Raw genomic sequence first — 12,731 nt, forward strand, 5'->3', positions numbered from 1 at the left:
TAAAAACCGAAGAAGGGGCAATTATGCTAAGCAGTCTGACCAAAAATGCTGCAACATTAGCTCTTCTCTGATTGCACTGCCGTGACCTCTTATCCCTCTCCTTCTTCTTATCCTCCAGCACTTGCCTATGTTTGTGTAGTTTTATTAGCAGTAGTGCTACAGGGGCTCACAGACTGAATTAGAAAAATAAATAACGCATAAAAAAGTAGTTTTTTTCCTTCTTCCACACACAAGAGATGAACTCACTAACACTGTAAAAGCAATGGGATTCGAACGGAATCCCGCAAAAACCAAACACCCGATAAATTAGTTATGGAACCTTGCTTTACAAAATTGCACTCACGCACATCTCAAGAAATAATTCCAGATTCGGGCTTTTCGTCGCATCTTTTTTCTAATGTACCATGTAACCCAGGAATTCTAAATCCTTTTTAACCGTGAACCAAAATCAATAACATAATCGTCAGCTTCGAGCAGGGCCGTCTTAAGAGCATCATAGGCCCCCGAGCCAAGTGGTTTTCCAGAAGCCCTACTTGGCAAATTCTCGAAAAATTCAGCTACTTCTCATTTTTATGAGCCCCCCCCCCCCCCTCTCTTGAGGTCCCGGGTGGGCCCACGCTTTAAGACACTGGCTTCGAGACCCATGAATCTTATTTTCGAAATTGGTAAAACAAGTAGCACGAAAACTACATTCATAACAGGACCGTAAGTGAACTGGTATGACCCTCTCCGACCCAAGTTTGGATCACGATCTGTAGATTACGAACCCAAGTCTGTAAGTAGATTAGTTAAGAGCCGGTGTCTGTAAGTTGATTAGTTCAGCCCATCTCGGAATCTCCTGCGAACCAATTTCGGGTCGCAACCCGTAAGGTTAAGAACTCCTGGATGTAAGTAGATTTATACGACCCATCTCAGAAGCTCCTGCAAATCAAGATTAGGTCGCGATACGTAAGTCAAGAGCTCTTGCGAATCAAGTTTGGGTTGTGACTCATTGAATGAGAACCCCCTTGCTGCAAGTGGATTTGTACGACCCATCTCAGAAAGCCCTCTTTGAACCAAGTTTGGGTTGCGACCCATAGGATCAAGAACCCCTGGTATAACCAATATTGATATATGCTCTTCAAAAATTAGCTGTCCGTGGTAGTTTTGTAACAGAAATAAAGGTCATACTGATACTTTGAAAAACTCTAACGTGAGAATGTGAAGAAAAAAGAAATTCACTTGGTTGGTCCAAAAAAAAGAAGAAAAAAAAAATTCAGGATTTCCAGGAAAATCTGCATGATCATTTCCCTCACTTTTCCCTGTAAAAACTGAAACATTTTCCAAATTGAAAGGGCATACAAGATATCAGCTTTGTGTGTGTGACCAAGCACCGATCTAAGGCTATATATCCCCCCCTTAGATTTTTCCCCCTATAGACTATTAATTTTTTTTTATTATTAATAACGTGATCCTCACGTATTCCCAAGGGATCAGCATGATCCGTCCAGGGAATTTGTTAGTGTTAGTAAACATCCATGCCCGAACCGGGATTCGAACCCAGACCTGCACAGTGAGAAGCTAGTTCCCTAACCACTCGACTAAACCAAATAAACTCGACATTACCAAATATTTCAACTATTTCTGATGCTCCCTGACCATTTCTCATTTCCATGACTTTCCAGGTCGTTGGGAACCCGTCATGAATATGGTTCACGCATAAAAAGCTGCGCATCATAAAAAGTCTAGTCTCTTGAATAATTTCAGACAATTATGGGTAAAATTAAAATCAAGCATATTTTATTTAAGTCACGTATTCGCGCAGTACAATTGTACCTCGACTTACGATAGTAATTTATTCCTAAAAGTTATCCGTATCATGCAAAACAAAAACTGTTCAACAAATATAGTACTGTATGCTATGCATTTGCTCACGAGATGAATACAGTACACAGCGCTAATTAAAAAAAGCACTAGACTTCCTCAAAGAACCTTAAAGCTTCGTGCATTGCATGCTCAATCCATGGTCCACAGCCCAGACGTGGTCCTCGGAGTCGTCCGATGTGGCCCGCGATACACCCTTGCTTTTCCCAGCCTAATTTTGTAGAACTTTGAACTTGCAATTACAGAACTCGTCAGAAGACACACTTGTCGGGGTGAAGCAGATTTTAGTCGGGTGAGCTCCCCCCCCCCCCCCAAATTAGAAAAAAATTGTAACGTTTGGGTTTTTCGGGGCCCCCAGCGCCCGGTTCGCCCGCCATTAAATCCGCCTATGTTGTCAGCTAAGGTAGGCTGATCGGTCTATATACCACTGAGTTGTTCATAAGCTTTGATGCAGATTGCAATCGTAAAACGAGGAATTTTGATTATTATTTTTTTTATTGAATACAGTAAGCTTTCTCTCTATCTCTCCTTTACATATAAGGGTAATGATGATGAATATAAACGATGCTGAATGTACCTTCCAATTTTTCTTTAAAAAAAAACAGGATGGATTTCTGAACAACCACAACAGGGGTTGAAAAAAAACAACAACTGAAAAATGGTTACTCGCTTACAAAGAGAAAAGGGTTAGGCAGGGGGGAAAAAAATATGGGCGAGGTTCTCATTTCTTATAACCATGCATTCAAAATCCCCCTCAATACACCCTCATCTCCACTTTACCCAACAACTCCTTCAGGTATATATATAACAACCAGCAAGTTTGTGTATGTTTAAAAAAAATTACAGACAAAGACCAGCAATCTCTTCACTAAAACACCCACGTCTTGTCCCTACGAAAAAATCCCTTGTCTGATATCTTGAGAGAGAGAGAGAGAGAGAATTTTTTTTCTTTTTTTTTCCCTTATGAAATTTCCTATGTGTATATCCCACAGCTCTTTTACTATATACTCACCCCCACTGAAATTACCATATCTCTAAACACGAACATGGGGTAACCTACGGACTGGGGTTGCTGTTGATGGTTATTATTCATCGCCACCATTTTCTTTGGGGCCCATTTATTTATTGTTATCATGTCCATGGATCTTTTTTTCTCACTTCTTTTACGGGATTGTGAGAACCAGTCTATATGGAAATATCCTTAAAGGAAATCAGATATGGCTCTCTATCGTTTCTTTTTGAAAAAAAAAATCGTGGAACTTTAGCAGAACATACACTCAACGCAATGGTACTATCCCAGAGCCATATATTTTAACCCTATCTATTTTCCACATTAATACAGTATAAGGCCGGGATTACACCAGAAAAATTTTATAAAAGATCTTTCATAAATCTTGGAAATACAACCAATAAAAGCTTATTGGTTGCGTTTTTCAAGTTTTGTAAAAGAACTGTTCTAAAACTTTTTTTAGTATAATGCAGGCCTAAGACATTTTTAACATGACCCGACTTGAGGCAGATATGAGGGTGATGACCGCGTACCTTGCTTTGAACAAAATTTTAATATAGGGTGTCCCATAAATTCGTTAATAGTTTAATATTTTTAAAAGTGAAGGAATTGGTACATTTGAAATAGGTTTGCGAAAAAGTTATTCTCACAAAGAGGTTTTTTTCTTTAATACAGGAAAGATTTAGTTCAAATTTTAGTTGATAGAAAGCGCTGCACGAAAGCAAATTACATAATTCTTAACACGTGAACCTCTCTTCAATCTATTCTGTGTCCGAAACGTTCGTAAAGCTTCAGCTGACGATACATGGCTGAGGTGAAACAACCAATAGTGCTTCATCCAACAATGTCGATATCACAATGAACACCTTAGGTTGGGCACACACCGGTTAGACAAGACAGTCGTATCTGTAGACGAGCTTAGTCATTGTTGTTCATGTTGATTTGCATGGCGCAATGTACACCGTTTGTCAGACAAACTGAAACGTTGCACAAATCAATGTAAACAAAAATGATTAAGCTTGTCTAAATCTTTCTTGTCTCGTGTCGAACCGGTGTGCACCCAGCCTTATGTAAGCGCTAGAAACAAGAAAATTCAGAAATGAGCTTTTAATCGTACACCCTGCATATTTTATAGTACTCCGATTCGCATATTTACAGTGATATGCTTGCATGCAGAGTCCTCTACGAACAAAAGCTCCCTTACGAGCTGAAAAATTTTCAGTACCAAAAGAGTTCTCCCGAGAATAACTTTCACGTGAGAATAACTTTTTTTGTAAACCACATTCAAATTCCCCAGTGTATGTGAGGGCCACAAAAATTTTTTTTCTCACCGGGTCGATAAATGAAAAAGTCCGGACCCTAAAGAAGAGGAAAATCTTGTTTTTTCAGATTTTCTTATCTACAAAGTCATGAAACTTTATCTATAGATCATAATGTGATTATTATACGATATAAACATATTAATAATAATTTTGTTGATGCAGTTTGTAGCAGATTCTTTTTGCCTTAGATTTTTTAGAGGGATGAGGGGGAAAAAAGTCAATTTTTCGATGGAAATGTCAAACCGCTGTCTTCCAACACTAAGAAAAATGAGAAATATTCCGTAGAGAGGTGGCCACTATCCCCCTCACAGCATTAAAATTCATAAGGAGGGTTTTCTGATGAAGATAATTGTTGTAACGAAATTTTTTTTTTTCCCTTCCTTAATACATTTTAAGGATAATTTTTTTTTCTACCTTCCCTACAAAAATGATGTTAATGACACAGTAAACTCTAGGTTCTCTTCGGAAGACATTTATATTGCTCCTATTAATCCACTTCTAATTTCCCCCGAAGGGCATTTTTTCTAATCCAACACTGACTCGTCTGAAACGATATGGTAATGGATACTTTCTTATTTTATTTTTTAAAATCAACCAGCACAGCCATTACTACCCGAATAATATTACAGCCGGGAAATAAATCTTTTCGGGCTTCTGTTTCCCCCTCCTTCTAGTATACATGCCACACACACTAAAATCATCTAAGGGGATTTTCTTTTATACGTGTTGAACTATTGCCCAGCAAAGATATAATTGAGCAGCTTAAAAAAAAATATATATATATATCTCGCAGTATAAAGGCTGCTCTCCCCACCTTCCGCATCCTCAGAATCTAATATACTAGTAGGTGTGGCTCTGTAATATACAGTTCTCTACTTGCGATATACTTTTTTTTCTCATTTCGCTGAGGGTTTTTAATATATGTTCCGTTTCGTAATAGCGATCGTATTCGAAGAACGACATTTTCTCGCACTTTTCGATTGGAACTACGACGACGCCCTTTTATCATATGAGTTCCATCAACTGCTGGAAAGACTCACCCTATGGAGGAGCAATGAACTCCTTTAGTTCGGTTGCAACTATAGAGAACATTTCTCTCTCTCCTTGTGTTGTCTCTTTTCGTAGGCACTCAAATCAATCCTAGAGATCGCTTATTACACGAATATATGTGTGGTATTTACACATGATTGCAAATGCAACAGAAGAGAGAGAGTGGCTTTCTTTATAAGCGATTTCATCGCATTTCAGTTCTTATCTTCACATAAATGTGTAGCATTGCATATATGCAAAGGGTTTCTTTAAAACAAGGGTTCTTAACCTTTTTCAGCCGCGAATCAAAACTAACAACAAAAACCGACTCGCGACACATAGGACTGTTTGTTTTTCCGAATTGGTGAAACCAGTGTCCCAATAAAAACATTTAATTCGCATACGTCAACGCTCTCTGTGGATTTGTACGACTTATCTAGAAAGAACAAATGTTTCACAAAAGTTGTGATTAGAAAATTGTTGCCCTGTTTTCCGTGAGCCCAACAAAAAAAAAGCCCATGTTTTTACCCGCAATATTCGCTGAGATATTTTAATTCTAAAATCGGAGAAAAGTTGGAAAATAAAAGCAAAAAACTAACGGACAAAAGCACCCATTTCCATCATTTATACTGTTCTTTCTCAACTTTTCTCCGATTTTTGAATTCGAATATTGCAGTTAAACACGTAGGACCGCATAATAATGCAGATGTTTTACCTTGTGACACTGTATTTTCACTCTCAAAACTGGTACAGAGCAATTTTTGAACACATTTTGAGCATTTTTTAAATTGAAACAATACCTCTGCGCCAAACGGTTGATAAGATAATGGTCGCATTAGTACTTGGAGGACACCCTGTATAAACAAATAAGCAAATGCTTTGGCGATTGAGGCTGAATTAAAGCACCTCCTGCAGCAACGAAAAAATTTTTTTTTCATGGAAGTTATCTATTTTCAGTTGTACAATTAGTCACACCTTTATTTACTTCATAGTTATTTATGGTGGGTGGGTAGCGGGATTGATATGGTACTTATCAGTTACAGGGCCCCACAATGGAATTCGCATCTTTAGTGCTTATTTCCTCTTTGTAAATAACTTTTCTTAATGGATCATGGGTGACTTTAAAGCTAGATTATGTTATTTTCACAACATGGAAACAATCATTGGTTAAATTACCGAAACAGCATAATGCCACTAAAACCATGCATGCAACTCATGAACAGTCTTTTGAAGAGCTTATTTATCAAATTGCTGATAGCCATAAAAAAAAGAATAATGTTCCTACATCCTCACATATCTTCGAAAATATACTAGTGAATTCTTACATTTTTATCAATCTTTGTGGACTTTCACATAGAATTTAAATGTTTTCCATAGTGTATTATATTTGGTACCATTTTTTTTCACTAAAGGAATATAAGGCTATTTTTCAAATGTGTCTCTGTACTAGTAAAAATCCTGTGCAAAATAGTTTTTCCACTGCAACGAAGTAATTAGTATTTTAAAAGCGCGGGTACGGGAATCTAACGAATCTGACAAGATAAATACCAACCGCGTTCTTCAGGATGAAGAATGAATGAAGCCGATGAAAGGCAAAGAAGGCGTGGCGGGCTCTTTTCAAAAAATGAAAATGGAGATAGGAGAGTTCCTTTTTCCAGCAGAATACCTTCCGAACAAATCATAGAGGATCAGCACAGAAGATGGCCGAGACACTTATCGGGATGAACTATCCAGTTCATTTACTGGCGGAATCCTAGACAAACGGGTAAGGCGCGGGACTAAAAATCACAGCAAGAAGGAATTCGCATTGCAGACTCCACCGAACCCTCGAGAAAAATACTAGTTTTACGTCGTGGGTGGAGACCTACTGTGTGGCGAATGGTATCATTGTCTACTTTCTTAAAAATGCCTGCACCAGTTCTTTTGTGTTTTGAGCCTTCGGTCGTATGAAAAAAAGAATACAAATGCTGAGCTCACCCTAATTACGGTTTGGTTACTCTACTCTATGTTAATTACGAGTCAGAGAGAAATGAAAGTCAAAACCTAAGATGCAGGAGGTGGTTAAGTTGCATAACTGGGTACTGAGTTATGAAATTTTTGGCAAGTTTGAGACTTTCCACCGATCGCAGCTTGCACTCATGCTCTTTCTGCTTGTCAGGTTCTGCTTTACCTTGATTGGTCAATGTAGATCTGATGCCTCATGAGCACTCAGCACACCGAGCAGCAGATTAGCAACCCTACAAAAATATACTTGTTACAAACATCCAATTTGGATAATGGATTACCAACCTGCGCTGAGCACGTATCACGCTCGATACTAGACTGGAGACAGACACGCGTATTTGTTCCCCTACAAAATGTTTCGAAAAACTTCACGGAGGTAAAACGCTGGTGAATCCCCCTCAATGACACTGTAAATGTGCTATAAATGTTCAGGAAAGGAAAGATAGCAAGAACATTTGAATATAATAGATATATGCACTGAAAACGTTGCCAAAGCTTGAACCGGGCACAAACGGAAAAATCACCGAAAATTTGTGGGCCCCGTAACTGATAAGTACCCTATCACAATCCCGCTGACCACCCATCATAAACAACTATGAAGTGAATAAAGGTGTGACTAATTGTACTACTATAAGTAAACTTCCATTGAGAGAAAAATAATTTTCGTTGCTTGCAGATGACGCTTTACTTCACTTTCAATACAATCAAACCTCCGTTTAAGGGACACTTTCTAAGGGACGGGTGTCCGGACCTGTGTCGCTTTGAACGGGAATTCATTTGCATCTGAATCATAGACACTTATTCAAGGGGAAAGAAGTCTGGTCTCATGAGTGACTCTTATCGAGGAAAGGTTTGACTGTACATACGTAGTTCAAAACGGAAAAGATTACCAACTTACAGCATGAAAATTTACTCGAACATTCCTGGGAAATTTCTAAGAAAAGTTAACGACATGTGCTACATACTATACACCAAAAATGATCCAGAAATTATGACTCGATATTCCAAGAGACAACAAGAAAGCGAGTGATGAGAGCAAAAATCTCATATCAGAACATATTTTTTCCTTTTTCTAAATATTTGATAAATATCACACACAGAATGAACCTCTAAATTGAATGGATACGAAAATAATGATGATTCTATACATGATACATAAAATGATTTTTTTTTTAAACTGCATAGTTTTGGAACAAGAAAATGAATGTTTTTAAGGGAAGAAGAGGGAATCCAACCGATACTCATCATGGTTTTCCGAGTTGCACCAATCGCTGTGTGGAATTCGAAGAGGGGGGGGGGGGGAGAGAATCACGCGAAATTTCGATTTCTTGGTCATTTACCCAAGCAGTGAATAAGAAAAAAAACAGATCTCTAAATAAATAAATAAAATTGCAATGTCTACAATGTCTTCCGCACAATATCTACAAAACCGGTATTCATGTTCGATCAATACAAGCGATTGCTTATTAAATATACAGTGAGAAATTTCTAGGTAAAAAAAATTAAATGTGGAATAGTATCTACACACAGTATGTACATGAAAAATAAAAAAGCTAAACTAAACTTACCTGGCGGGCAGCTACACTGATAATTCAACGGGTCGATAGACTTGCACGTTCCACCATTATCACAGGGGCTGGGATCACACGGTATGTACTGTGACTCGCAGTTCACACCAGTGAAACCGGCTTCACATTGGCATCTGTGTAAAAGACAGATATTGTATCACGTGATATATGACATTAAAAAAAAAATTATTACATGTATTGCACGGCTTCCGTTTCAACATTACCTGTACGATCCGACAGTGTTGATACAACGGCCGTGTACACAAACGTTTTTCCGGCACTCGTCGATGTCTTTCGTGCAATTAATACCCGTGAATCCTTTGGCACAAGTACATTGGTAACTGTCTCGGATGGAATGGCACGCGGCACGATTCCGGCACGGCTGAGAGGCGCAGTGGTCGACCAGCTGACAGTGATCACCTAAAAGGGAAGCGATACTCGATCACATGAGAGGAAACAAAGCAAGTCACTAAAGATATTTATCAAATCCCATGGCAGGAATATTGAAATTCTCAGTTTATAAAGAAGTAGAGGTTAAATGAAAAAATCATGTGCTTTTCGTGCTTAAAAATACTGCTTATGGAAATTTGGCAGAAAATACTTTTCCAATGCTTTCGTTTTTATATGGCTTTAAATGATTAATTCCCAACTTATGGTATACGCCTCCTCTTACGTATGTAGGCAAGCAAATTCTGGGGTACGCGAAAAATAATCAGCAGTAGGGGGGAAGAAAAATAACAAATTAAGTAAGGGGCCATTCAAGTATTACGCAAGCACATTTTCAGCCATTTTTGACCCCCCACCGTCAACAAAAGTCAGCAAAACACTGACCCCCTCCCCCGTCAGCAAAATTTCGTCAGCAGCTTAGAATATTTCATATCAAAAAGGGGTGGTTGATGACGTAAGCAACCTTCAAACCCTCCTTCCCCCCTTGTCATAAAAAGTCAGCAAATCCGAAAACCCCCTCCCCCCTCGATGCTGACGTAATACTTGAATGACCCCAAATTAAACAGTGCAAAACACTAGTTATGGCAATATGTATCGGTGCGTACGCAGATTGACCTTGGGAGTGGGAACACAAGGAATTTCTTCTTCGAGAGAGAAATTTTGAGTTACCAACCTTCAAAAAGCATTCAAATTAACCGAAATTGATCAAAATAAAACTAAAAATTTAAAAAAAAGCAAAAAGAGACATTTACTTTCGTTATTTTAATTTTTTTAGGAATCATCTTCGGAGAGGGCTGCACGAACCCCCTATGGGCCCCCCTGAGCGCCTGAGCGTACGCTTTTAGAAATATGTGTTTCCTAGGAAAAGTTCCAAACCACTGCATTAGGAATAGGTTTCCAACCGGTGTTTTCTCGAACTCCAGTTCAGCAAGAGCCTCTCAGTAGTAAGCTTCAAAAGCTTTAAAATCTTATATTCATAGAATATAATGCTTATATTCATGTTACAATATAAATAGCTATATTGGAGAAATTTTAGATTCCGTAAAATAGTGTAGGAACTTTAAGGTTCCGTGGTACATTATTGTAACCATCAAGGGTTCCGAGGGAATTAAAACACTAGAAACCTGTACATTCGGAAAATGGTCGGCTTTGTTAAAATTTTGTTTTTCACGCATTTATAGCGGTACATCAGCATACTACGCATTCCTGGGTGTACGAAAGCATCCCACGTATTCCTGGGTGTACGCAAGCATCCCACGCATTTCCAGGAGATACTTGACACATGAATACTTGGGAACCACTGTTTTATATAATGAAGAACTTTTTACAGTCCACGCTCGATATAACAACCCCCTCCGTCTTGTCGAAAATGGACGTTATATTGGGAGGGTTATTATATCGAAAGGAAAACATATGATAGCCCTTCTATGAAAACATTCAGGAATAGGCGCTATAACGTGAGGTCGTTATAACGAGCGCCGACTGTACCTGCACTTTTTTTACAACACAACTTTGTGCTTTCTTCCATTCATAAAAGTGACATTTACAGAATTTCTGAGGTAAAAAAAAAAACACCAAATATTCCATACGTATACATAGTATTTTATGGTGGTTCATAAGAGGAACCGTGATTGCTTCCTGGGCACTTAGAGAACGATTTAGAAGTGTATATATACATCTCTGTCCATATGACCGCCATCGCGGCAGTTTTCCTATAAATGTAGTTTCCGCTTAGGAATGAAGCAAGTTCTAAAATAAAAATGAAAAAAGGAAGGACTGAAAAAAACACCCTCTATCGAAAAAGCAACAGTGCGAAAAATTGCTGGTAAAAGAGAGGAGGGAATTCCCTGCAACACTCCTAAAAGAGGTAAGATGAAATATATATATATATATACAGTTTATGTACACAAAAAAAAAATTGCAGTTTCACACTTGAGGTAAGATTGCTATCCTCTTCAGCCACCTGCAATCTTTTAGGAGTCCGAAAAAAAAAACGCCTCTTATCCAAGAGTTTTAAAGAGGATATTTTCGAAAATAAAGAAAAAGGCGAGAAATAGCCTGTTATTTCATCTTAAGAAAAATTGTCATTTTTTTTTTGCCGACGAGGGAAACAAATAATATTATAATATCGACAGAGTTGTTAAATTCTGAAAATGTCATCATCATCGACATCACTTGACTATTCCATCGACATTTTTTTTATAGATATAGCTTTCTTATTCATAATAATAATGGGTTAAATAAGTACAGTATCTGAGAGACTTAGGCCGAGATTACACTATAAAACTTTTATGTTAGTTCTTTTATAAAACTTGAGAAATGTGTGTATTGGTTACATTTGAGCAAATGTGTCCAATAGGCTTATTGGTTGCTTTTTTCTTCAAGTTTTCTAAAAGATCTGTGATCAAACTTTTATCGTGTAATCCCGGTCTTATAAAAATGCATATAGAATTTTTTTTTCTTTTTTTCTATACAGGAAAAACATCGTTCAAATTTTGTCGATAGAGAACATTGCACTAAAGCAAATCACTGGAAGTATGCAAATTAGTTGTTGAGAGTATGCATTATCTTAAAAGCTAGAGTCAATTTGGCAAAACAAACTCCAGTTTTGAAATAAGCAGCCCCAATATGCCCTAACCCCATTAAAATTTCCTTTAGAACATTAAATTTTTTTTTTTTTTTTGCTGAGCAGTGTCATTTTTTACTTAATCGACTGATTAATCGAATTTTAACATCTGATCATTTTCGTCGCACCACGGTCATTTTCTGCACACGAGGGCTAATTAGACCGGGACCTAAAATTTATTGCCGATTCCGAACGGCAGGCTTGTTTTTTTTTTATACTCATTGAGGGGTTGGTGCGCTAACCCCTCGATGGGGGACCCCCTGCGGTAGCAATTGTTTCTGCGGTGGCGTCACCATTTCTGTTGTACCCCTGTGTCAGGAAAGTTTTCTGACAAGGACGAACCGGGTATCGAACTCGCGACACCTCTAAACACCCTTTGGTACTGAGAAATTGAATTTTCTGGATGTTAATTCCGAAACTGATATTTGAAAAGAAAAGTGATTTGCCTCCTTAGGGAATCGAACCCGGGTTCCCTTGTCTCCCGGAGGAGGCAAATCACTTTTCTCTCGCTTCGGCATTAACATCCAGAAAATTCAATTTCTCAGTATATTTCAGGCCGAGAAAATACCATCTCTTCATACATCCTTTGGTACTTTATCGACCTGGGCTACCACCCACCTCGAATTTTAATCGAATATTTTTTATGACCATATAATATTAATATAGATGCTATAAAAATATAATTTATTCACTTCACACACCTATTCGGTAGATGCAAACAAATATAGGAATGGGTGTTATAACAAATAATGGGTGGGGTAACAAATGTAATAATGGGTCAAGAAATTAGGGCTGCTGCTACAAGCAATTTAATACGCTGAACATATTAATTTCCAAAACTTGTATAATTTCTTCACCTGGAT

At 38.0% G+C, this 12,731-nt stretch overlaps 1 protein-coding gene across 1 annotated transcript in view; it reads right to left on the reverse strand.

The window, feature by feature from the left end:
• LOC149086973 (uncharacterized) overlaps positions 1-12,731 on the reverse strand; it is a 132,933-nt gene that overhangs the window by 30,466 nt on the left and 89,736 nt on the right. Inside the window, exons 4-5 of the mRNA XM_089231189.1 lie at positions 9,020-9,215; positions 8,796-8,929 (exon numbers count right to left, since the gene is read on the reverse strand). Coding sequence (XP_089087315.1) covers positions 8,796-8,929; positions 9,020-9,215 — 330 coding nt within the window. The remainder of the gene's footprint in view (positions 1-8,795; positions 8,930-9,019; positions 9,216-12,731) is intronic.

This window comes from Pholcus phalangioides, unplaced genomic scaffold (assembly GCF_987345545.1).
Source record: "Pholcus phalangioides strain wild (caught in Gottingen) unplaced genomic scaffold, Ppha-v1.0 ptg000004l_1, whole genome shotgun sequence".
In the NCBI taxonomy this organism is placed as follows: domain Eukaryota; kingdom Metazoa; phylum Arthropoda; class Arachnida; order Araneae; family Pholcidae; genus Pholcus; species Pholcus phalangioides.